At 44.8% G+C, this 25,193-nt stretch overlaps 1 protein-coding gene across 16 annotated transcripts in view; it reads right to left on the reverse strand.

Annotated features, from left to right (window-relative positions):
- AFDN (afadin, adherens junction formation factor) overlaps positions 1 to 14,797 on the reverse strand; it is a 220,145-nt gene extending 205,348 nt beyond the window's left edge. For all 16 annotated transcript variants that reach the window (XM_054021691.1, XM_054021692.1, XM_054021690.1 and 13 more), the window contains exon 1: positions 14,453 to 14,797. In XM_054021691.1, the coding sequence (XP_053877666.1) occupies positions 14,453 to 14,560 (108 nt within the window). In that variant the 5' untranslated portion in view covers positions 14,561 to 14,797. The remainder of the gene's footprint in view (positions 1 to 14,452) is intronic.
- Positions 14,798 to 25,193: the final 10,396 nt, after the last annotated feature.

Consider the following 25,193-nt stretch of genomic DNA (forward strand, 5'->3'; position numbering starts at 1 on the left):
GGGGGTGGTTACAGGGGTTACTCCCCTGACTCCCAGCTTCCTCCCCCCCATAAAATTTCCCCACCAGTTGCTGTCCCGGCCCATCAGGGTAAGCAGCTGGCGTACCCCGGGACACTTTCTTTACTTAGGTTTACCTTCGTGGCTGTGGACACTAGAGGTAAACAAACCATCTCGGCCCACAAGTCGCTTATCCTGATGGCCCGAGAGCCAAAAAGTTTGCTGACCCCTGAATTATAGGGTCGGCTTATGAACGGGTTATAAAAAATTTCCATTTTTACTTATTTCAGTTGGGGGGAGGGGAGGGGAGGTTGGCTTATAAACAAACCAGCTTATGATCGAGCAAATACGGTAACTCATGTTATCTTTTGAGTTTCCTTGTTGTAAGTTAAAAGCTACAATGCTGCCCCTAAATCTACAAAAGGAAAAAAATTAGTCCACCAAAACAGAAATTATCAGGGTTAAGTAATTTCTTTTAATTGCCAGATTTATAAAATAATCTTTTAAAAAATGTAAACTTTAAAATGCCAATTAAACACTATTACACAATTTGACTAATTTTTCAGGTTATAAATATGAAAAGTACTTCTCCCAGGAAGACACAGTCCTCCGTACAAATGTAGCTTGCTATAGAACACATTTCTCATGAAAAGTTATATCTTAAATATGGATAAAACAGAAGAGATACTTACATTTAATTCTTCCATGATTGGAATGTGGAAAAAAAAATCTTATTTACTACATTCCTGCCTTCCACATTTCTCTCAGAGAATGCAGCTCTAGGAAGTATGTACTGTTCAGACACACTTTTTTATTAATTGAGCCAAGATTAATAAGATGGGCTTGATATAATAGTTACTAATATATCAAGAAGTATCTCTTTCACCTGTGCTCTTTACAAGATTTGGCTTTTTACTAGATTAAATATACATTCAAGTAGTTTATACCAAAAATGTTTGGAAAGATTTACAGTGTTTATTAGAAAGATTTTCTTTTCTTCCATTTCATTGTGAATACTTTTAATTGAATATCCTTCTCCAGGTCTGGACCTAAACAGCATTGCTCTTATGCTTGTGAACCACAAAGCACAAGTGACCAGTCATTAAAATGTGCATTTTGAGTACAAGCAAGTAAATCGATTATATGGCATTAAGAAAAAAAGATTTTTCAAAATGTTAATTTAAGTTATTGGTAAGAGTATAATTCTTAGATTGTGTCCTTTTGTACCAAATGTAGACTATAATCTCTCTGGGGCAGGAAATGTCTTCCTTCTCACTTTTTTGTACAGCTATTAGGACAACAGGGCCCCGCGCCTTGGTTGGGGCTCCCAGGCAATACCATAGTATACATAATGCAAAATAATAAATCACTGTTTAAAAGTCTAAAAACACCAATAAGATTACATTTAACAGTAAGAAAACATCTCAGTGTGGACTTAAACACAAAAGGCAGCTTGTCAAGATAGCGGGGGAGGGAGGGACAGCTACTTTAAAAATGCTAGTGGGGGGGGGGGTCCATTAAAATTAAGTAGTTAAAATTCTGTCTAGCTTGCTAGGACAACCAAGGACAACTTATTTTGGCAACATATACTTGCCTAACCTACAAATGAATCATTTGCTATTTCATTAGTTTTATTATGAAGGTGCTCTCACCTTTGGGCAGATAAGTGTTTTCACCCATGCACTGGAAGACAGAACATAACCAGGGCAAACATTAAAAAAAAAAAAAAAGGTTCACCAAGAAATTCTAATGGAAGATCTGTCAGTAACTTACTACTTAACTCTAGTTACAAAATGTTAAAAACAAAAAGTAAAAATAAACAGACATCTGAGTGAAGAAAACAACTTGGGTCCTAATCCTGCAAATATGTAGACCTTGTCTACATGGGGTAAATGACCGACATATCTATTGTGAAATAAACTATTCCTCATTATCTATTCCTGAATAGCTTCCCATAAGGGCACTCTATTCCAGAATAAGAGTAATTGTTATTCTGCAATAATTATTCTGCTTCCAATTAAAATAAAATCCTTTGGTTTTGAACTTGTATGAAGAAATAATAAAACAATTAGTACAGTAAATGTTTTAACAAATTTTCAATTTTTGAAAATGTTTTCCTGCACCCTCAAATTTTCTATGTAAAGAAGATTTTGATATTAACACCACATAACTGCATTTTATAAGTTGTCACAGGAAATCGGGAGGTTTTAATCTACTGAGTAAGGGACAGTTTCTATTTTTTACCACCCAGGGTTTTGACATCAGAAAAATGAAATACATATTTGCTTCCCCTTTATTTTTTGGGCAAATAAACAAGAACATTTTTTGTGAAGATTGAACTAATATTTCCCCACCTCAATCTTTTCTGACAGCAACCAGCTACTCAACTACCACTCCTGCCCCAAACATCCATCACTGTATCCAACAATGGGGTCCTGATCCATGACTGGGGCTCCTAGGCACGACAATAAAAATAAATAGTTTTACATAAACACTATCTGGGTGATTTGTTAAAATGTAGGAGAGTGAAATGATTAATGCTGACAGTTAAATGGAAATTAGGTTTCAGAATGAACACTAAATTGAAATGAGTTAGGCAGATCATAAAGCTCACAGCTATTGTTCCCAGCTGTCTGTAGATTCAGAAGAAAAAAAAACTATCACATTTAAAAAATGTAAATGTCTAGCCCCTCTGTTTAGAATGTGCATTAGGAATATGAAACTTTGATTCTGCAAATGGCAGAATCTTTGGCAGCAGAATCACAGGAGCCTATGTATAACAGACTATATCCAATCCAAAAATATACTGGACCACACTAAGAAGCAACTAGACTATTTGGCAAGAACTAAGTAGCCATGAGTAGTAATCTCTGCTCCAGAAAGGTTCATGACTTGAACCGATGTTATAGGTTTCTTAGTCTACATGAGAAGAGTATATAATGTCCTTAATCACACAGTAACATGCTCTCATCGAGTTTCTCTTTTTTTATGATTCACCCAAAAAGAAAAACAAGTCAAAATATTAATTATTTAAAACTTCAGACAAACTCTGGGAACATTTTTGACGTTACTGTCCTGACACAGCAGATTTTCCAGTTATCCTACATAACATGGTATGTTGAGGCGTTTAAGTCCACAGCCTTAGTCTGAGCACTTTTGTTACTCAGTTTGGTCCTTTACAGACAGGTATTCTGAAGGCTGTAGTTTCCAGAGAAAACATGTGACCACAGAAAGGCCTCTTGGAACAGAGAATAATAAAAGAACTCTCTTCTGCTCAATATAGACAACTGGGGAGCTGTAGCTTGTTCATAGGGCTTCTCCAGTGATGTGGTGACCAAGGTCTGGGTAGGACCTGAGGTGTGGTTCCCGGTTGAGAAGGAACAAGGATAAGGAACTGGGCTAAAGATGCTCTGAGGAAGAGCTGGGCAGAAGGCGAAAGCAACAGTAAAGAAAGAATGCCAGGCAAAAAAGTAGTTCGGGAGCTGTGGGGGGAGAAGTGAAATAGGAACATGAGTCTGACACAGCCACTTCACTGCTCTGAACCCCAAGGTTGGAGTCCCTTGTAGAGGAAGGGTACAGCTGCCGGTATGGTACCACAGAGGCAGCATGAGACCCCTTCCATGAAGGGGCAAAGGAGTGTCAACCTCCTAATGCAAGGGAAAAGATCACAGACTTACTATTTTTGGGCCCCAGCCCTCTTGTCAAAAACGTTTTGGGAAAAAACCCTGTTTGGGGATTTTTGTTTAACCTGGAAGGGGGGGAGGGATAGTTTAACCAGGGGGGCAGACTACCATACCAGTGAAGAAAAACTGAGGTCTGGCTGCAACTCAATGACTGAGGGGTAAGCAACGCTGTTAAATCATACTGTGAAGACGTCGTTCTTCCACTGAGAGATTATATGTTGTCTCCTAGATGCTGAATAAATCATCTTCAAGACGTTCACAAGGCAACATACAGTCCCATTTAAAAAAAAAAAAAAAAAAAAGCCACCCACCAACCAACCAGGCACAAATACATCTCTGTTCCCATCCCAGTGTTTCCAATCTAACTATAACAAGGACGTTACAAAAGAGTAGAGGACAAGGAGAGAGCAGACAAGATTACATAGTTCCTGAAAGTATATGCGTAGCATATTTTTTTTTAACATTAAATAGGAGTCTTGGTCAATTCATTTCTTGTTGGCATTGTGGCAAATATGGGGTTTAAGATGGGATTTAAAAATTAAAGAATGACAGCAGTTCAGGAAGGTAATTCCTTACCTAGGGAGCAGCACAGGGAAAGGTACAAACAGTTGCAAGAATCAAAACAAATTGTATATTGACAGCAATGGCTAGAACAGAATGGGTAGAGGAGATTAGGCAATAAGAGACTAGGTCAGGTAAGTAAATACAGTAGAACCTCAGAGTTACGAACATCTTGGGAATGGAGGTTGTGCATAACTCTGAAATATTTGCAACTCTGAACAAAACGTTATGATTGTTTTTTCAAAAGTTTACAACTGAACAACTTAATACAGCTTAAAGGCTTTACTATGCAGAGGGAAAACGCTGCTTTTAGCCATTTTAATTTAAAGTAAACAGGCATAGAGTTCTCTTACCTTGTAAGAAACACACTTTCGTTGGGTTTTTTTTAGTACTTTATGTTTAACACAGTACTGTACTTGCTTTTTTGGGGGGGGGGGGAGGGGGGGTGTCTCTAGTTCTGCCTGATTGCATACTTCTGGTTCCAAATGAGGTGTGTGGTTGATCAGTTAGTTCATAACTCTGGTGTTCTGGAGATTTCCATTACTTGCATCTGAAGAAGTGAGGTTCTTACCCACGAAAGCTTATGCTCCCAATACTTCTGTTAGTCTCAAAGGTGCCACAGGACCCTCTGTTGCTTTCTGGTGTTTATAACTCTGAGGTTCTACTGTAGTGGCAAGTATTGTGCTGGGCTTCCAATGGGACAACAAGCAGCTTGGATTTAATGCAGTGGAGCAGAAAGAGCCAGCAGCGTGATTCAGAAAGGATAACAGGGGTGTGGTAACATGGACAAGTAAGTTGACTGTAGCACTACCACAAGATTATATTTTATAAGACAAATTATCTAACAGGGCAGAGTTAAGGTTGAACACTCAGCCTTACCTCTGCATTTCTTGACTCTGGAGTATTTTATTTTTCAACCTTAAATTTTGTGTTGGTGTTTGCCTGGAATTACCCATATTTTGGGCACAGAACTATGACTACTGCATATCTGAGGAGCGGGTGACACTGTATGTTGAAAAGCAGGAGTGACACTGATAGTCATAACAGTTTCATATTTGCCATTATGAGCAGAAGCAGTGAAATTTCAATTTCCAGCTATTTGGGAATTCTTGAACCTTTTCAGATGTCTAGCAATCTCTTCTCGTCTTCAGTTAACGTGGTTAAGCATCCTTTTAACACTTAATATAGCTGACTATCAGCAATATCTTTAACGCAAAATGGATACTGAGGAAAAAGTGGTATCTGCATGACCATATCAACAATGGGGCAACAATTTCAATAGTAGAAGTCAATAGATTCTACTAATTCATTTACAAGCTAACAGTAAAATCTCTCATACATTTCCTATATTTTTAGCTCACCGAAATGAACTTTACACAACTGTATTATGCATAAAAATTCTGCCATATATTAGGCACAAGTATATTTTGCTTAAAAATATTTCAAGAGACTTCCATTGAAGTTTAAAATACTTACGTTTTATTTTTTATTTATTTATTTTAAACAGATCTGCCCTCCTACATACCTAACTTCACTGACAGCATGGCATATCATTAAATTACTACTTCATCCTGTGGCTTCCTACTCCACCTTCAGCAACATAACACTTGCCAAACTGGAATTTCTCTCTCACACACCTCTCTGGGTTTTGTGAGTCACCCCCTTACTTTCCTTAGTTAATAAAGCATCTGTTCAAATAAAAAAATATTCTGACAACAACGTTAAATGCAAGAGTGTTTTCCTTCACAGACATATACTCGCTATCTACACTATTAAAATTAAAAGAAGTCAAGATGAAATATGGTCAGTCTGTTCAATTCTTAAAATTATTTTAAGTTTCAGATGATCTTCATAACCCATCTGGTTGGGCACATTTCTTTTTGATTAGGAGGGACATAAAAATTGTTATTCTGATATCTTTGCATTACTGGGGCACAGTTATACATAAAATTTAAAAGTGTCTTCCATTTCCTTTATTTTGTTAAGCCTGCTTTAAATAGAAGACATCAAGAAGTCTCATGTTTTATTGTCAGAAAAAGCACATTTGTACAAACATAACACCCTAATATTTCAAAAGGGCTCATTTTTCTCAATTGAGTCAGTAGCACTTTAGTCAATAACAGATTCACCCATCAGGAGGGAATTCTTTAAAAAAGTATTTGTCTGAACCTTACAGAATTAATTAGCCACTAACCCAAGAAGTAACTTACATAAGAAATATTCAGAGAGACACATAGTGCATCTTCTTACAAGGAAAAACCTTCAGGCCACTGCTATGGTGCCTTTGCTATGCTTTACATAGCGGTCAAGAACTTACACTTATTATGGTTCTCAAGGCAGCTTACAATAATGTTAGGTTTGCAAAGACTACACATTCACTTTACTCAGTTAATAAGAAGCTTGTGTAATGTAATCAAGCAGACTATCGTCACCTGTTTTCCCCTAAATTAGCTTTTCAACCCAGCTTTCATGCAAAATTGTGAATCAATGGTGAGCCAAATGAGTAATTCCATAGTACAAGTTTAAATGTAACTGAGCTAAAAATCATTAAACAATAAATTTAAAAGGTATCACCACTTTTATCTTTTGTAAAACGGTAAAAGATGTCAGACTGAAATTTCTGTAAAGTCTTCTATTCATTAAAAGAATAGGTACAGCACAGGTAGCTGCATTTAAAGATTTTCCACTTTGCCAATTTCTCTAAAACTCAATCTTCAGTGATTCCCTGCAAAGAGAATTCATTTTCCATGTTCATTCTGTTTTTGGAAATCTCTGAAAGTAATCTTACAGTAAACACAGCCTTAAGCTTTTTCAGACCCCATAATTTCTAGCTAGTGAAGCTCCTCAAGTGGTAGAAGGGGTGGAAGTTATAGTGTACAAAAAGCACAAAAAAGATACAAATGTTTTTGACACCATGTTGTCTTATCTTGTTCTCCGCAGGTTTGGATAACAAAGTGGTAAAAAATGCACAAGACTTGTCTATAATTCAGCTTCCATCGGTGCTACCATTAATGGAGCTGCATGCATTGGGAATTATGCATTTGAAAAATTCTTAAGTGTTCTAAAGGCCTATCAACTCACGTTCATATAAGCTCTATCAGACATCCCTCAAATGATAATGACTTTTAACCTCTATCAGTCACACAGGATCAGATCTGAATCCATCGCCTAAAAGTAAAAAATGACATCTCATTTCCAATCCCCTTCCCATGCCATCCAATCAACATCTCACCATTTTTCCTAATTATTTTTTTATATTATATATACACACACACATATATATATATATATATATATATATATATATATACACACACACACACACACACACACACACACTGCCTAGACCAGGGGACGGCAACCTTTCAGAAGTGGTGAGCCGAGTCTTCATTTATTCACTCTAATTTAAGGTTTCGCGTGCTGGTAATACATTTTAACGTATTTAGAAGGTCTCTTTCTATAGGTATATAATATATAACTAAACTATTGTTGTATGTAAAGTAAATAAGGTTTTTAAAATGTTTAAGAAGCTTCATTTAAAATTAAATTAAAATGCAGAGCCCCCTGGACCAGTAGCCAGGACCTGGGCAGTGTGAGTGCCACCGAAAATCAGCTTGTGTGCCGCCTTCGGCACGCGTGCCATAGGTTGCCTACCCCTGGCCTAGACCAAGTTTCTGTTTGCACTTACATGGTCTCCAAACGAGCAACAACAACAAAACCCCTCAATATTGAGATCTGAACCAGTCAGAGTTAGCCTAACATATGCTGCTGTTGAACCTACAAAGGCAGATTTGATATCTGCAGGCAAAAAGTCTCTAATATTTGACTTAAATGAAACTAGACAATTTTTCAGAAGTTTGCTTTTTAAAAACAGTAATTATTAAATATGAAGACCATCTATTTGACTTCAGAAGCTAGATTTAACATAAAACAAATACAAGATTAACCAAAGTTGTGCATAAGCTTACACACATGAAAATTACAATATATGTTATGAATGAAAATGTCATAAGATTAAAATAGTTTTTCTGGAAATTCTAAATAAAATAAATTTTGGTTCATGACAACCATCCTACTCAGCAGCCCTCGGGCAAGCTTAAAACTGCTCTAAAACGTTTCTCCAAAAATAAATCTAACTCAATATGTAACATAGCTATGTAGGATAAGAAAGCTGAATTATCAATATTATGAAAACCACAATCCTTTTAGCCTTTTTCACTTTGATTTGAGAATAAAATGCACAGTAAAGTTAAAGATGTATGGTCATCAAGACGATAATAATGTCTAGTTTTTACACATACTGCTTTTCATCAGTAGATTTCAATGCGCTTTACAAAAAAGCAGGTACACTATTACAGCTGGGCAAATAACTGATTTTTCAGTTTGCTGGCAGTTCTGACGAAAAAAAAAAATCAAAAGAAGATTCAGGTCAAGCTAAACCAAAACTGAAAATTAAAAAAAGTGTCATTGAATCAAAAAAGTCAAGAAAAAATTCATTTTGGTTAAATGAAATATTTCTTTTGACGCTGGCTAGATTGACTAAATAGCCAGAGGAGGACAATGACAAGATGGTGGTGGTGATGCCTCTCTTATAACCTTTAGCCCAGTGGTTAGGGCACTCACCCAGCATGTGGGAGACCCAGTTCAGTTCCCCCTTCTGGCTGATGTGAAGGAGGAATTTGAACTAGGGTCTCCCACCTCTCAGTGGAGTGCCCTAACCACTGGGTAGGACCCTACCAAATTCACTGTCAATTTTGGTCAATTTCACGGTCATAGCATTTTAAAAATTGTAAATTTCATTATTTCAGCTATTTAAATCTGAAATTTCACAGTGTTGTAATTTTAGGGGTCCTGACCCAAAAAAAGGAGGTGGGGGGGGGTTGCAAGGTTATTGTAGGGGAGGTTGCGGTACTGTTACCCTTACTTCTGCACTGCTGCTGGTGGCGGCGCTGCCTTCACAGCTGTGCAGTTGGAGAGTGGTGGCTGCTGGCTGGGAGCCCAGCTCTGAAGGCAGAGCCTCCGCCGGGGGCAACGCAGAAGTAAGGATGGCACGGTATGGTACTGCCACCCTTATTTCTGTACTGCTGCCTGCAGAGCTTGGCCCTTAGTCAGCAGCTGCCACTCTCTGGTCACCCAGCTCTGAAGGCAGCAGCGCAGAAGTAAGGGCGACAAGGTATGGTATTACCACCCTTAATTCTGCGCTGCTGCTTAGCAGTGAAAAATTCTTATAGTGAAGTGAATTTAAGTAATGGCACCCCCCCCACCTACACACAGTTTAAAAAAATATATATTTGCTACTGAATAATATTTTTATCTGGTTTATGGTACCCAAAGTACCAAATCAAGCTCAAAGCACGACTGTGCTGGGTGATAGCCAAGCACATAATGTGACATGTTCAAAAAATATAATATATAGAGATATACCTCTCTCATAGAACTGGAAGGGACCCCAAAAGGTCATTGAGTCCAGCCCCCTGCCTCCACTAGCAAGACCAAGTACTGATTTTGCCCCAGATCCCTAAGTGGCCCCCTCAAGGACTGAACTCACAATCCTTGGTTTTAGCAGGCCAATGCTCAAACCAAAAAAGCTCAAATTCTAAATAGATAAGTCAGAAACCAAGTAATAGACTAACAAGCAAAATTTTAAGAGTACAAGAATTTGTTAGTTCCATTTTCTTTCTGGAAGAGAATTGTTGTTTTTGACTCTTGATTCTTTGTTGATTTCCTCAAACCACAATATACACATTATTTGGTCCAGATGTCCCAACCAACTTGCCGTGCCTTAGATGACCTAGCATTCTTTAAAATGTTGTTGAATAGTAAACTATATTTTTAAAAGCAATTATTAATTGTAGTTTAATCCAAATTCAAGCAAGTCTCTCAATGTTTCATAAACCACAGCAAAGCAAAATTCCTTAGAACTATGAAATTATTGCATTCCACTATTTCCATCGATCTTGACAACATAAGAATTCAGTTTATGTTAGTTGCACTGATATTAAATTAAGTCATAACATGTAGTATTTTATATTAATTTGTAAACTTCTTGTGTCAGGAACCTAATCTTATTTGATACCTATAAGTGTCACATGCTGTACATCTGGGGCACTAATAAGTAACATGGACTACTAAAAGTTTTCTGAAACACACAATGTTTAAAAAAAATATTTAAATACCTACAATGCTATTAGGTGTAAATGTTACCTTACTTTCAATAAGTCCACACAGTATTTCTGTAAAAACATTTGTATTTAAAGAGGCTTGTTCACAGTGTAACAAAATATGAACCCCTAAGTGTGCAGTATTCACTTTACTTGGCAAAACATCTTGAAAGTTGTGAAGTATTTTGATTGTATTTCACATAGTAAAAGTTCATCTATAGAACTTAAAGCCCTTTAGCAAAATGTCACACACACACACAAAAAATCTATACAGCATGTCTATGAAACAGAAGCCAAGAGAAGTTAAGTAATTTGCTCAGATCAAACAGCAAGCCAGGGAGAACTGGGAATAGAACCCAAATTCTATACCCTACCCAATGGATCACACTGTCCAAAACCCTGTGGATGACTTGTTTCATTTTTACAACTAGGATTTTCAAAAAAGCCCAAAGGGAGTGAAAACGGTCAATGGAATTTGGACAGCTAATCCCCTTAGGACTGATCCACACAAACTTGCACTGAAATAACATACATTCCAAAATAAGAGTGTCCACCCAGACTTGCATCGAAACACCACCAGGTGTGAATTAAAACTGATTATTTCTCATAGACTCATAGACTTTAAGGTCAGAAGGGACCATTATGATCATCTGGTCTGACCCCCTGCATGCTGCAGGCCACAAAGCCGTCCCTACCGCTTCCCTTGACTCTGCTGTTGAAGTCCCCAAATCCTTTTCTGGTCCACACACGAGCTTGTACTGTCTTCAGGCTCATTTGAAAATCCTAGCCTACATGTCTATAAAATAGCACTACAATTCACAATCAAATCAAGACTTGCATCTGAAGAAGTGAGGTTCTTACCCACGAAAGCTTATGCTCCCAGTACTTCTGTTAGTCTCAAAGGTGCCACAGGACCCTCTGTTGCTTTTTAATCAAAGCAATGGGACTACTCACAGTAGTAAAATTAAGCACGTACATTTGCAGTATCTGGGCCTAAATTGCAAATTTATTTGTCCAAAGTGAGTAAAATATAATTTCTCATTACAATCATGGTAAAGGGCAATCAAATAGCTTATATGCAAGGACTGGTAAATCTCCATGGCAAATGTGCAAAGCCAACCTAAAGAAATGATTTTTTCAAGCTGGCTGTCACTAGCACAATAACACTGCACAAACATAATTTGCCCTAAATGGGAAGAAAGAGATGAGATATGAAACACTGGGGGAGACAACAGGGAATAGGTAAAAATTCAACTACTGATATTTTGTGTCAACCTATAGGTTATCCCTGGAGGAATTCTATGACAAAAAATTAAAAACTCTGCATCCAGAAGATCTGCATATCTTATTTGTCAAAACACCACAATATAATCTCCCCAGTTTCAATTATTTTGGTAATTTATTTCAAAGTATCTGTCAGCATGTACGTATGTATGTATGTAACAATGCACACAACAAAAAAACATTGCCCCAGCAGTAGAGAGTTAAAGAAACCCCTATGACAACCCAGTTTCTGTTATGCTTTGTTGGGCACCTCAGTCTGGGTGTGTTACATGTGACAGCTAGGCACACCTTGGGGAAAACTCTACCCCTTGGGTCTTTTAGTTGATTCTTGTTTTTTCACCCTGCCTCCATAAGAGTTACCATATTTCAAGCTCTGACGGGGGTATAACAGGGAAGGAGGGTGGGGGGCTGTGTGGGGCCCCTCTATCCCAGACTCCTGCTCCACCTTCCCCCAGAGCCCCGCAACAGGCTCTACTCTGCACAGCTTCATTACTGTCCCACCGGGCAGAGATGACCCATACCTGCTGATGGGGGGGTGCGGGGGGGAGGGGACGCACGGCACAATTTAAAGGTTCAGCCGCCTGCGGAACAGCTCAAGTCATGCCCCCCACCTCCAACAGGCCCCCCCACACCTACCCTCAGTTTCCCCTCCCAGAAAGTAGCAGCCTTTCCCTGCAGCTCCCATCTGTTGCTCCTGCCTCTCTCCGCTGGGCACCGCGTGCCAGCTCCAGCTCCGCATCATATGAGCAAGCGGGGCTGGCAAACTCAGGAACTACAACCTGTCTTGGTCTCCCGCACAGGCACACTGTGAGCTGGGGAGCCGGGGTCTGCCAGGTCCACCAGCCCCTAGAGGCGACCAGCAGCTCCACTGTGCCAATTGTGTGAGGAAAAATGAAATTCTGTGCAGAACATTAATTCTGCACAAATTCTGCATTGCGTGGTGCACAGAATTCCCCCAGGAATAAACAGGTCCACATTGGAAGAGTGCTTTGCTCCCAAAACAAGCTATGAAAACTGCATTAGTGGTAGCACCTACTTTTTTAAGTGCCTATAGGATATCAGGTTTCAGAGTAGCAGTCCTGTTAGTCTGTATCCACAAAAAGAACAGGAGTACTTGTGGCTTAGAGACTTAGATACATCTGATGAAGTGGGCTGTAGCCCATGAAAGCTTATGCTCAAACAAATTTGTTAGTCTCTAAGGTACCACAAGTACTCCTGTTCTTTTTATAGGATATCAATGTGTTTTGTAATTCCTAGTGAATAAAAAGCAAAGAGCTGGAATTACGATAAACGCAGCAAGATACCACAAATTACACAGAACACTTATCTTGGTAATATTAATAGAACAAGAAAAGTTCACAGCAGTGCATAGAACAGACCACGTCCAATTAAATATATTACTTTTTTCAAGCTCTAATAATTTAAAGATATTAGATTGCTTTTAGCTTTTTCATGGTTTCCCCACCTCTATATTAGTCTGTACTTGGAACTCAAAATGGGACTGCAATTTAAAGAAGGCAAGATTCTTTCTGGGACCTTTGTTAATAAACAACCACAAACAGGCCCAGGCCAAAAGCTAGTGTTAATTTCCTTCTTTTCCTTGGGAACATGCACATGATCAGTCTCCACCCTATGAGCAGGGACCTCACTGTCAGACAAATAGGACTATAACCTACCTACCCAAACCCTCCCCCACCCCACACCCTTTCAAACCAGACACACAACACTGACCAGCTGATGTGAATATGACAAGAGGTAGCGATGGGGTGTGGCTTGAATGTTACTTTTTAAAAAACAACTCCAGCTTCATTCCAGTCATTAAAAAACGCCCATTTCATTAGGAAGAAATCACCCACTGTGTTTTTCCGGTACAACATGTGAACTCTCGGGACTAGGAATCTGCCCGATATTTACTTTAAACTGAACGTTGGCAACCTCAAAGTTTTCAAACACATTGAGCCAAAAAGGCTCCATCGTCACGCCCTTTGAAAGCTACACAGGAGATTTCACCAACAGCTCACCCTGAGCTGTGAAGTAAAGGAAACTGCGTTTTAAAGGGGGCATTTTCCGCACAAAGCGAAACATTTAACACACTCCCAGCGTTTCCCTCGCCGGCCGCTGCCCTCCCATCTCTAAGCGTTACAAAGCACAGCCCCCCAAACCAGTCCTCCTGTTTGCATCACCCTGAAGCCCCTGGCAGCACCTCTCCCAGAGGGTCCCTCCCTGTTCCCACTGGGCCGGGGGGGTGCGGTGTCCTGTGATCTCTCCCGTCTCTTCTCCGTCGCAAACCTGCCCCCGCCCCAGAGACTCTCGGGGCATTTTAAAAGCGAAAATCACTCCCGCCTCGTCCCCCACAGGGCACAGCCCCACCTCGGCCAGGGGAAGAGTCACCTTCGGGCAGGGGGCGGGGGTCTAGGTCATTCCTCCACTCCCCTCCTGCCCAACCCCAGCACTCCCAACAGCGCCCCGCGGTTCTGGGCAGAGCCGGGGGAGGCTGCCCCGTGTCCCCGTCCCCCCCGCAGCAGAGTCTCGGGGAGGGGCCGGGGTATCGGGGAGGGGCGCGCCAGGCTGACCCGGGGCGGGGCGGGCGCGGCCTGTGCCGGGCGCGGCGTCTCACCTCGCGGGGGGAGGGGTCCCAGCGGCCGGGCCATGGGGCGGGGGGGGTCCGCTCTCGGCGCGGGGCTGGGCCGGGCGCAGGTGTTGGGAGCGAAGGGGGCCGCGGTGGGGCCGGGCTCTCCCCTGGCGGGGGGCCGCAGGGGGTCTCACCTCGGTGGGGGGGCTGATCTCGAACAGGTCCAGCCGGTTCGCGTTCCAGTGGTTGATGATATCGGCGAGTTTGCGCCGCTCCTCCTCCCGGCTGCCGCCGCCCGACATCCTCCGCCGCTGCCTCCGGGGCGCTCGGTGCCGGGGCCTCTCCGCCGGGGGGTCTCCTGGGCCGGGGGGGTGTGGGGCGCTCCTCGCTATTGGATTGTTTTTATCCCAGTCCCCGGGCGCGCCCGGCGCTTTCCCTCCGTCTCAGTGATAACGCGGGGAGGGGGGGACCCGGGGCGGCGCCTCCTGCTCGGCAGCGTCTTCCCGGAGCCGAGCGCAGCCGCTTCCCCTGCCCCGGTGTCTCCCTCGCGCACACACACCGTCCCGTGCGCGCCGCCGCCGCCTCTGCGCGCACTCCCCTCCCACGCCGCTCACCTCCCCGCGCCCGGCCGCGCGGCCCCGAGCCCGGCGACTGCGGCGGGAGCGCGCCTCGGGTGGTTCGGCCCCGCTGCAGCCAGGGCAGCGGGCGGGGGCGGGGGCTGGGGCGATGCGCTCTCGCGGGCCGGGATCCCGCGCCGCTGGTGCGTGCCGGCCGGCTCGCCGGGGTAGGGGGCGCTCCCGGTGCGCGACCCGAACGACGGGGGCGGTGCAGGGATCCGCCGCCCAGTTCTCAGGGTAGGATCGGAGCGCTGTGTTGAACTCCTAGTGATAAAGGGCGGACCCACCCCTTTCCCTGAGCCGATCCCCGAGAGGATTGGTTTTATAGAGTGGTTGTGTCCTTATCAGAAGGAATAACAGTTTTGGTCTTTGTATTTCCTGGCTCTGTTGGCAATCTCACGCTTTGGACAAACCAACCCCCCAGCAATTGGAGCACATGGCTGGGAGAGAGGGGGAGATCCCTGGGCTCTCTTTGATGCTCTGCCACTAGCTCCCCATGTGGCCCTGAGCATGTCACTTCACCTCTCTCTCAGTCAACCTTTCTCCCCTGTAAATTGAGGAGAATGATACTTTGCTGGCCCACAGCGGTGTTGCAATGTTTAATAACATTTCTCCAGCTTTGGTAGCCTTGCATGAAAGCAGTTGTATAAGAGCAAAGTGTTGATATAAATTTTCACAACCTGAGAGCAATCTGAGGTGACATTAAAGGGCCAGGTTTTTGTTTTTAAAAAATAATATATATTTTTTTTTTTTTGCAAAATCTACTGGATATATATGTTCAATAGGTACTTGTACTAGATTTTGAAATCCAGCACATTTTCTTTCATGGTGGAGTTACAAGGCTTTAACCAGTTACAATCCATACTGTACTGTGTGTTTGCAGTACTGCAATGTTATTTATTTATTTTGCCCTGGAAAATGTAAACAAAACCCTATCTTGAATGTCTGCTCTTGGCCCTATTATCAAAACATTTTTTCAGTTTTGTTCAATATTTGAAATAACAAAATAATATAGTATCTGTTGTGCTAGAGCTGTGAAATGTACTTGCCAGAGTATTTCAAGTCTCTCCTTAGCTAAATAGTTCAGATTGTTTTTGTCGATGAGGTTTTCATTGGCTGGCCGATTTTAAAGTGGAGATTCTAGTACTCAGAGAATTAAATAATTGTGATTTTAGCAAGTGGGCGATGGTACCAATGTAAGTACAAGCAATGGTGGGTAGTCTATGGTGGTTTTACAGGTGCAGGTCAGATACAGTTTTGCCCTACCTCTATACTTGTGCTGTTTCACACCTTTGCAGTTGCACAGCCCTGTGGGAACTTGTGCCCAGGACAGGGCCCTGAAGCAGTGACCTCTGGGAGATTTTAGAAGGCTTTCTGGAAGCTCTGGTGAATTGTAAGAGAAAAAATTAAGCTCTATAGTCCACTATAAAACTCTCATAAATCTGCTAATACCAGCAACCTTTCTTAGTCCTTTAGCAACATGGAAAATTTAGCTCTCAGCAAGAAAAGCCTTTTTTTTTTTTAAAAGCAGCCCAGCTGTACCAGATAACCGAGGATGTTCTGGCAGTGCCTGCAGAGAGCTAGAGACCATATAAACTTCATGCTATAGTAGTTGTGCACCCACCACTGCCTGAGCAGACAGCTGTATGCTTTGCTTGCAGATTACATTTGCTGAGTGGAGTGCTGCTTTTGTGTCTGCACCCCTCCTACAGGCTCATGAAACCAAGTTGTTCTCAAGACCTGCAATGAGTAATAGTGACTGTTTAACTTCAGGATTAGGAAGGAGGCTGTTCTGTGCCTGGTATAAATTGATCCCAATATTGCTGTGCCAGACCATAAGGATAATAATAATAAATGGAATTATTTAACAGAGTTTCAGAGCTGTTATCAAAAGTCATCTTCCTTTAAATATCACCTGCTGTTATTTGGGACTATTAAAACAATTTTCTGGAATCTGTTTTGAGATTTATTTTCCTTTATCACTTATATCGTGCCATAAATGGACATGATGCTTCATACAAAAATGAGAAGACAAGGTCCCTGCTGGAGGATATTATAGCTTAATGCCCAATCCTGCTAAAATTACTCCCATAACATAGCTTCAGTTAAGTCAATGGGACAACTGGATTTGACTCTAAATTAGACAAATCATCAAACAGTTGATGACAAATAATGGAGCAAAGCTGGCAGAAACAACAGAAGAAAAGGAAAACTGCTCTAAGGAGAGTATTTTTTTTACAAGATGTAAAATTGCTTTTTCAAATTTTGTTTTCCCTTACATGAACAATGTAATGTTTGATTTACTAAAAAAAAATAATCATAGATGATTAGGTAATTAAACTATCATAAAAAGCCATTGTTGTGATTATTTATACAGTGCCCAATGTGTGACAGGCACTTTACTGAACAAATAAGACACATGCCCTTCCCCATGGAGCTTACAATCTAATTTTAGTCCTGATAAGACTGAGCACAATAAACAGAACGGGGGGGAGACTAAAAATGATGATGGTTGAAATATTGAAAGTGGGCAGTTATGGTTCTGTTAATTTATATTAGATTATTATTTTCTTTCTCCCTCAAATTTGTTTGTAAGACTCTCAGAAGAAATGTCTTTAGGAATGATTTGAACAAAGAGAGGGCACGCAACCTGGCACATTGGGGTGGAGTGGTCATTTTACACAAAGCAGCAGCATGGAAGAAAGTCATGATGCAGGTCTCAAGGCTGGGGTAGCAAAAGGGGTTCCTAGGGGGATATATAATAAGAATGAGGTTTGAGATGTAGAATAGGGCAGATTTATGAAGGGTCTTGAAGGTGGTGAGCCCAAGAAATTTAAAAACTTATACAGTGGATAATGGAGATATTTGAGGGGGGAGTGCAATGGTCTGATTTTAGCAGCTGCATTTCAGACCAATTGACAGGGAATTAGTGTGCATATTAGGAAGGCCACGGTGGAAGTGGTTTCAGAAGCAAGATTACTAGTGTGTGGACAAGTGTCTGAGCTGTTGAGAGGAAAAGAAAGCAAGCATCAGAATTTTTGAAATATTGAAGGGGGAAAAGCAGCAAGACTTGGTAACAGTCCTGGTGTGTGGTAAGAAAAGAGAAGTTAAAGATTACCCCTAGGCCGAGTGACTAAGAAAATAGTTGTGCTAGCCACAATAATGGAGAAGAGCGAAGGCAGAGGGGCTTGGGAAGAAAAAATAAGCAGCTGCAGTTAAGTTTTGGCAGCATACATGTAGCTAAAGTCATCAAATATGCAGGGTTGAGGACAAATGCTGTTACAGTGGTCTGTGCAGGGGACAGAGTAAAACAGACTTTAGAGACCTTCCCTCTTTGGTGATCACAGTCATGAGGGAAAAGGAGATTGCAGCAGGCACCACCTTGAGAGTGTACAGATGGTAGGCTAACCAGTGGTTTAAAGAGAGCTGCCTACTGGCCAAGATCTCAGAAATCAGCTCCACGTGGAGAGTGTTCTTACTGTGTGTGTGGAGTAACTGCATCTCTGCTCCTGCCCCTTGCTGCTCACTCTCTGCTACTTGTAAGTTCTTGGGGGCCAGTTAAGGACTGGGTAAGAGTAGGGCATTGTTTGGAGGGCTGCCCACTTTTTGAGTTTCTGTCTGCTAGTCACCAGCTGCCATAGTGCTAGCGGTCAGAATTCAGTATATATATTTAAGAGATGTACCTAGCACAGAACCTCAGACACTAGTGCCATACCATATAAATCAGTACACTGCTGGAGATTATGAAGAAATTCAGGGTGAAACTATGACCTAACCCTACTTGAAGCCACCCACTTTTGTGTTTGTGCTGTAATTTATATAATGAAATGCAACTCCTACATTAAAGCAACATTAAATTGCAAACTTAGGGCATCAAGCAGCAGCCTTTATTTAGGCAAAACATCCACTGAAGTCAATAGATGAGCCAAGTAAGGACTGCACGTTTGGACAGTATAAATTTACAGAAGTCAGGTATGGGGAAAAAGTGTTTTTCATTGCATCATTAACTCACCTACATTACTTGAACACACTGTATACATCAAAGTATCAGTTATCAGCCTAATTACTAAACAAGAGTACTACATATGTGCTATGTGGGCAAGTTAATATTGCATTAAAAATCTCTTATTTTGTGTGACTTTTTAGTATGTCTAAATCTGCAGTCTTATGCTTCTAGCAATGTCGGGGCTTGCATTTAATTTGACTTGTTTTTCTTAAATAACTAAATGGAGGGGGTGACCACAATCAAGTTATGCAACTGTGTTTTGTGGAACTCTAGGTTTTAAACTCAACCATCCTCACTTTTTTGGGGGGGACAATGCCATACAATTGCAGGTAATCACACAACTTAATAAAATATCATACCTAGTTTTGTACATTGAAGAATCACAAAGCAGTCAAATGGATTTCCCTAAGCAAAATGCTTAACTTTTATGAAACAAAGAAAAAAGATCCCAGGTAGTTTAGAGATAAAAACAGCAATCTCACCAACTTCCAGAAGCTGGTTTCTCTAACAGCTCCTAACTCAAGACCACTTGAAGCTCTTTTGCACAGCTCTGGCTTTAGCCTAGGAGCCCCACCCTGAAAGGATTTATGCACCTGATTAATCCCATTGGCAATGGCACATCTCAGGCATGTAAGTGTTTGCAGGATCAGGGTCCAAGGTCTCAATTCTGCTTGCCACTGAAGTCAATTCTTTGGCTTGAATTCACAAGACACTTAAGCATGTGCCTATCCTTACGCATGTGAATAGTTCCATTGATTGCAACAAGGTACTTAAGGGCATGGCAGACTTCAGTGGGACTACAGTTAGAAAGCAGAAACATTCTTAAGTACCTTGGTGAATTTGGCCCTTTAATGGCTCAAATCCTAGTTAAATATTCATTGTCATTAACCACTGAAATAAACTGTCACAGGAAGTGGAGGATTCTACATCTCTTGATGTCTTCAAGTCAAGTCAGGATGCCTTCCTGGAAGATATGTTTTAGCCAAACACAAGTTATTCTTTTATAAATGGAGATATCCCATCTCCTAGAACTGGAAGGGACCTTGAAAGGTCATCAAGTCCAGCCTCCTGCCTTCACTAGCAGGACTAAATATTGATTTTGTCCTAGATTCCCTAAGCGGCCCCCTCAAGGATTGAACTCATAACCTTAGATTTAACAGGCCAATGCTCAAACCACTGAGCTATCCCTTCAACTTAGTACAGGGGAAATGGGGGAAATTGAATGGCCTGTGATATAGAGGAGGTCAGCTTAGATGATCTAATGGTTTTTCTGACCTTAAATTCTATGAATCTATTTTTACAAATGTTTAAGTAGTTTCAAGTACTCCCCTTATTTCCAAGGCTCCCTGCAATTTTCTTATTTTAAAATGTTTTACTCTCCCCTGTTGCTTTGTGAAAGACCCATATAAACAACAGAGGAAATTAGGTGACTATGAAGAGGGAAAAGAGAGAAAGACTCTATACACAGTGCTGTCAAACACACAATGTAAACAAACTAGGGAAGAAACCCACCAGAAATATATAACCTCTAATCTCTGTGTTATGTTAGGTGCTACTTGTAACAACAGTAGGTAAAAATATTTAGACAGAGATTTTATTTTTAAATTGACAGTGACACATCAGTCAATAAGGTCAAATTAAATTATTAGTTGCAGCAATGTATGATTGTTCCAGGTTGCCCTGCTTCCTGTCAGCTCTTGAATTACTTGACTAAAATATAACGCTGTTTAAAGCACCCACTGTATCTAACATGCCGTTATGAAAATACTAAAAGCATTTTATATACTCACACAGTGATAACATGTGCAATTCGAAAGCTCAGCAGCTTTTGAGTTCTTTGTGCAAGAGGAAATCGTACATATCTTTTTAATGGAGAAAAAGTGTGTGTGTGAGAGAGAGAGAGAAAGAGAGCGGGTAGAATATGGGCAGGAAGCAGGGGTGTTCCTTCAACAGCTAACCCAAAAGTGACTGAAGGGATTTTCTTCAAAAATAACTTACCACTGGCCTAAGAATGAGGACAAGACTTGAACTCCTTACTCCAGCAAAACACCCAGGGAAGTCAATGATACTTTTGCTCAACTAAGGACTGCAGGATCTGGTCCTGAGCATAGTTTTAGCCTCAAAAGAGAATGTTTCAGAAAGTTATTATATGTGAAATCATAGGTGTAAACTGGTGGAGTGAATCAGCTGGTTCAGCAAGAAAAGAACTGTCCTTCAGTTGGCAAATTTTCCTTAATAATCCCTTAAACATTCTTGAGGTCTTAGAATGTTTTGGTTACAAGAGTAACAAAAGGTTGTTTTCATACATAGAAAAGAACAACAACAACAAATTCCAGGGAAACCCCACCCATGTAACAACTTGGTGTCATGTCTTACCTTCTTAAAGACTTCCCCCAACCCCCTGACAAAGTATATAGCTTTTCTTTTTAGCGTCTCCTAATACAATTTCTCAGGGCCGGATTAACTTTTTGTGGGCCCGGCGCCAAACATATTTGTTGGCCCCCATTGGGGAAATAGGGCATGTGATGGGGGGTGGTCAGATCTGCAGAGCGAGGGGGCGGTTGGGGGCAATGAGACGCAGCAAAGCAGGAGTGGCCCCACTCAGCCCAGCACAAGGGCACTGTTTACAAACCCCAAACTGCTAGACGCACACTGGCCCGCCCAGCCCTGCGCTGCCAGCGTGCCCCTTCCACACTGCCCCCCTGCCCAGTGCCCTGACCTTATGCCAGCGCCTCCTCACCCAGAGACTTCCCCCACAGATCCCTACGCCCAGCACCCCCTGCCTAGAGACCCCTCCCGCTGACATCCCACCACAACTGCACAGCACCCTGCAAACCATACCCCCTGCCCAGCTCCCCCACCCACAGATCCCCTACTGTCCAGCATCCCCTTCACAGCCCCACCATCACAGCTGTACAGCGCCCCATATTCCTGAGGGAATTCTGCGTCAAATTCTGTGCATAATATTTTAAAATTCTGATTTTTTTTTTAGTAATAAATAAATGTGGAAGCTCCACCATGGCAGTGGGGAGCACAGGCCACTGGCTGCATGGAGGAGGGAGAATACCCTGCAGCCTCCCCTGCCCCCCTGGGACAGAGACTTGGCAGTGAGACTGAACCTGACCCTGACACAGCACAAGGGCCATGCCTGCCACAGAAACACCCTGGGGCCCTGCCCCTTTTGTGCCAGGCACACCAGATGTGGGCAGGGAGGCTCAGCCCAGCAGCAGGATCCAAGTGCAGAGGGACTTAATGTGGGGGTATCCAGATGGGGGTAAGAGGGTTCTGTGGGGGGGGGGCGGGGAAGAGGGTTCTGTGGGGGGGGGTAAGAGGGTTCTATGGGGGGAAGTCTGGGTGCAGGCAGCTCAGTGGGAGATCTGGATGCACAGGGAGGTTCCAGGTGCAGGGGCAATGGGAGTCTGCGGGGGGACCAAGTGAAAGTGGTTGGAGCTCAGTGGGGGTGGGGAGGAGGAATCTGGGTGCAGGGGAGGTGGGGTTAAATTAAATTAAATAAATTAATGGAGATATCCCATCTCCTAGAACTGGAAGGGACCTTGAAAGGTCATCAAGTCCAGCCCCCTGCCTTCACTAGCAGGACTAAATACTGATTTTGCCCTAGATCTCTAAGTAGCCCCCTCAAGGATTGAACTCACAATGCTGCATTTAGCAGGCCAATGCTCAAACCACTGAGCTATTCCTCCCCCACAGGATCTTTTCAGGGGGAATAAGGCAAACACCACATTCATTGGTAATACATACATCAATCAACACTGTATCATATGCATATGATCTATATTACACTCATGCACTCACATACACACACACAAACACACTCTGTCTTGTTGTTGTCGCCAACTAGTTGCTCCCCTTAACTTCACTGGCCAGGTGAGTTAGATAGGGGAGAGGTGGAGCTGGGCTTCTGCTGATCTGGATCAATGCTCCAATGTTGACAAGACCCCAGGGTCCTCTGCAAGACACCTCACATTTAGAGCAGCTTCCCTCTCATGCAAATCTATACCAGATTCAAAATCTGTGTCCGTTGGTCCTTTGTGCTGCTTCCTTCTGGGTGTTGTCCCAATACTGTTCAAAGAGGTTGTTTCCAAAAGAAGGTGCTGTTCAAAGAGGGTGTTTCCAAAAGAAGGTGCTTGATTCTAAACCATCCCCCGCTTCCCCCCCCCCCCGTGAGGCCGTCAATATTAGGGTTACCATATTCTGTGCCTCCAAATGGAGGACACTCCACGGCCCCCGGCCCCGCCCCCAGCCCCGCCCATACCCCCGCCCCAACCCCGCCCCCTCCCAAAAGTCTCCGCCCCCTCCCCTGCTTCCCGCGAACATTTGATTCGCGGGAAGCCTGAAGCAGGTAAGGGGGGTGTGGGGGGGAGGAGGCGCGGCCCAGGCTGGCCCCCTGGCGGCTCCAGCCTGGGTCGGCTCGGGCCCTGGGGTGCCGGCCCCGGCCCCCGGCCCGCCCAGCACTGCCAGCCCCCGGCGGCCCGGCGCACCCCCGGGCCCCCCGCGGGCCCGGCTCCCCGCGGGCCCGGCTGACCTGCTCCCCGCCGGCCCGGCTCCCCGCCGGCCCGGCTGACCTGCTCCCCGCCGGCCCGGCTCCCCGCGGGCCCGGCTGACCGGCTCCCCGCCGGCCCGGCTCCCCGGCTCCCCGCCGGCCCGGCTCCCCGCGGGCCCGGCTGACCTGCTCCCCGCCGGCCCGACTCCCCGCGGGCCCGGCTGACCAGCTCCCCGCGGGCCCGGCTCCCCGCGGGCCCGGCTCCCCGCGGGCCCGGCTGACCTGCTCCCCGCCGGCCCGGCTCCCCGCGGGCCCGGCTGACCTGCTCCCCGCCGGCCCGGCTCCCCGCCGGCCCGGCTGACCAGCTCCCCGCGGGCCCGGCTCCCCGGCTCCCCGCCGACCCGGCTCCCCGCGGGCCCGGCTGACCTGCTCCCCGCCGGCCCGGCTCCCCGCGGGCCCGGCTGACCTGCTCCCCGCCGGCCCGGCTCCCCGCGGGCCCGGCTGACCTGCTCCCCGCGGGCCCGGCTCCCCGGCTCCCCGCCGACCCGGCTCCCCGCGGGCCCGGCTCACCTGCTCCCCGCCGGCCCGGCTCCCCACGGGCCCGGCTGACCTGCTCCCCGCCGGCCCGGCTCCCCGCGGGCCCGGCTGACCGGCTCCCCGCGGGCCCGGCTCCCCGGCTCCCCGCGGGCCCGGCTCCCCGCGGGCCCGGCTCCCCGGCTCCCCGCCGGCCCGGCTCCCCGCGGGCCCGGCTGACCGGCTCCCCGCCGGCCCGGCTCCCCGCGGGCCCGGCTGACCGGCTCCCCGCGGGCCCGGCTCCCCGCGGGCCCGGCTCCCCGGCTCCCCGCCGGCCCGGCTCCCCGCGGGCCCGGCTGACCTGCTCCCCGCCGGCCCGGCTCCCTGCCGGCCCGGCCCCCTTTCCCTGCCGGCCCGGCTGACCGGCTCCCCGCCGGCCCGGCTCCCCGCGGGCCCGGCTCCCCGCGGGCCCGGCTGACCTGCTCCCCGCCGGCCCGGCTCCCCGCGGGCCCGGCTGACCTGCTCCCCGCCGGCCCGGCTCCCCGCGGGCCCGGCTCCCCGCGGGCCCGGCTGACCGGCTCCCAGCCCGGACCCCGGCCCGGCACCGCGCCCCCGGCTCCCCGTCCGGCCCCGCGCCCGGCACTGCGCCCCTAGTTCCCGGCCCGGCACCATGCCCCCGGCCCCGCACCGGCCCCGCACCGCCGGCCCCGGCCGAGCACCACCCAGCCCTCCCGATTTTCCCGGACATGCCCGGCTTTTGGGGATTTCCCCCCGGACGGGGATTTGAGCCCCCAAAAGCCGGACATGTCCGGGAAAATCCGGACGTATGGTAACCCTAGTCAATATGTCTGCTCTTCTTTAGTGAGCCCACTTGACAAGTTTGATTGTCCTTGGCTCTGGCTTCCATCCCCTCTCCAACTAGCTGTCTGGAGGTGCTTGCGTTCCACGCCTTGCTCATTCACACCTCATTCATTCAACATGCCAATTGATTAAGGGAGTGTGGGGAGAGGGAATCTTATTCTACTCCTAGCAAAAAGACATTTTTCTTCTACTTTAACTATCCTTAGGGGCTATAACATTATACCAAGGCTTAACACAAAGTTTAATATAAGTTTTTCTACATAGGGATCTGATACAAAGTTCCTATATCAAAGGACTTGATACAAAGTTATATGAAAATAGCTTAATACAGGGTTATATGAAGAGGCATAATACAAAGTCATATGAAAATTAGAGGTTATATATGGATAGGCTTAATACAAGGTTATATAGAGAGGCATAATACAAAGTCATATGAA

The sequence above is a fragment of the Malaclemys terrapin genome, chromosome 3 (assembly GCF_027887155.1).
Source record: "Malaclemys terrapin pileata isolate rMalTer1 chromosome 3, rMalTer1.hap1, whole genome shotgun sequence".
Classification (NCBI taxonomy): Eukaryota; Metazoa; Chordata; order Testudines; family Emydidae; genus Malaclemys; species Malaclemys terrapin.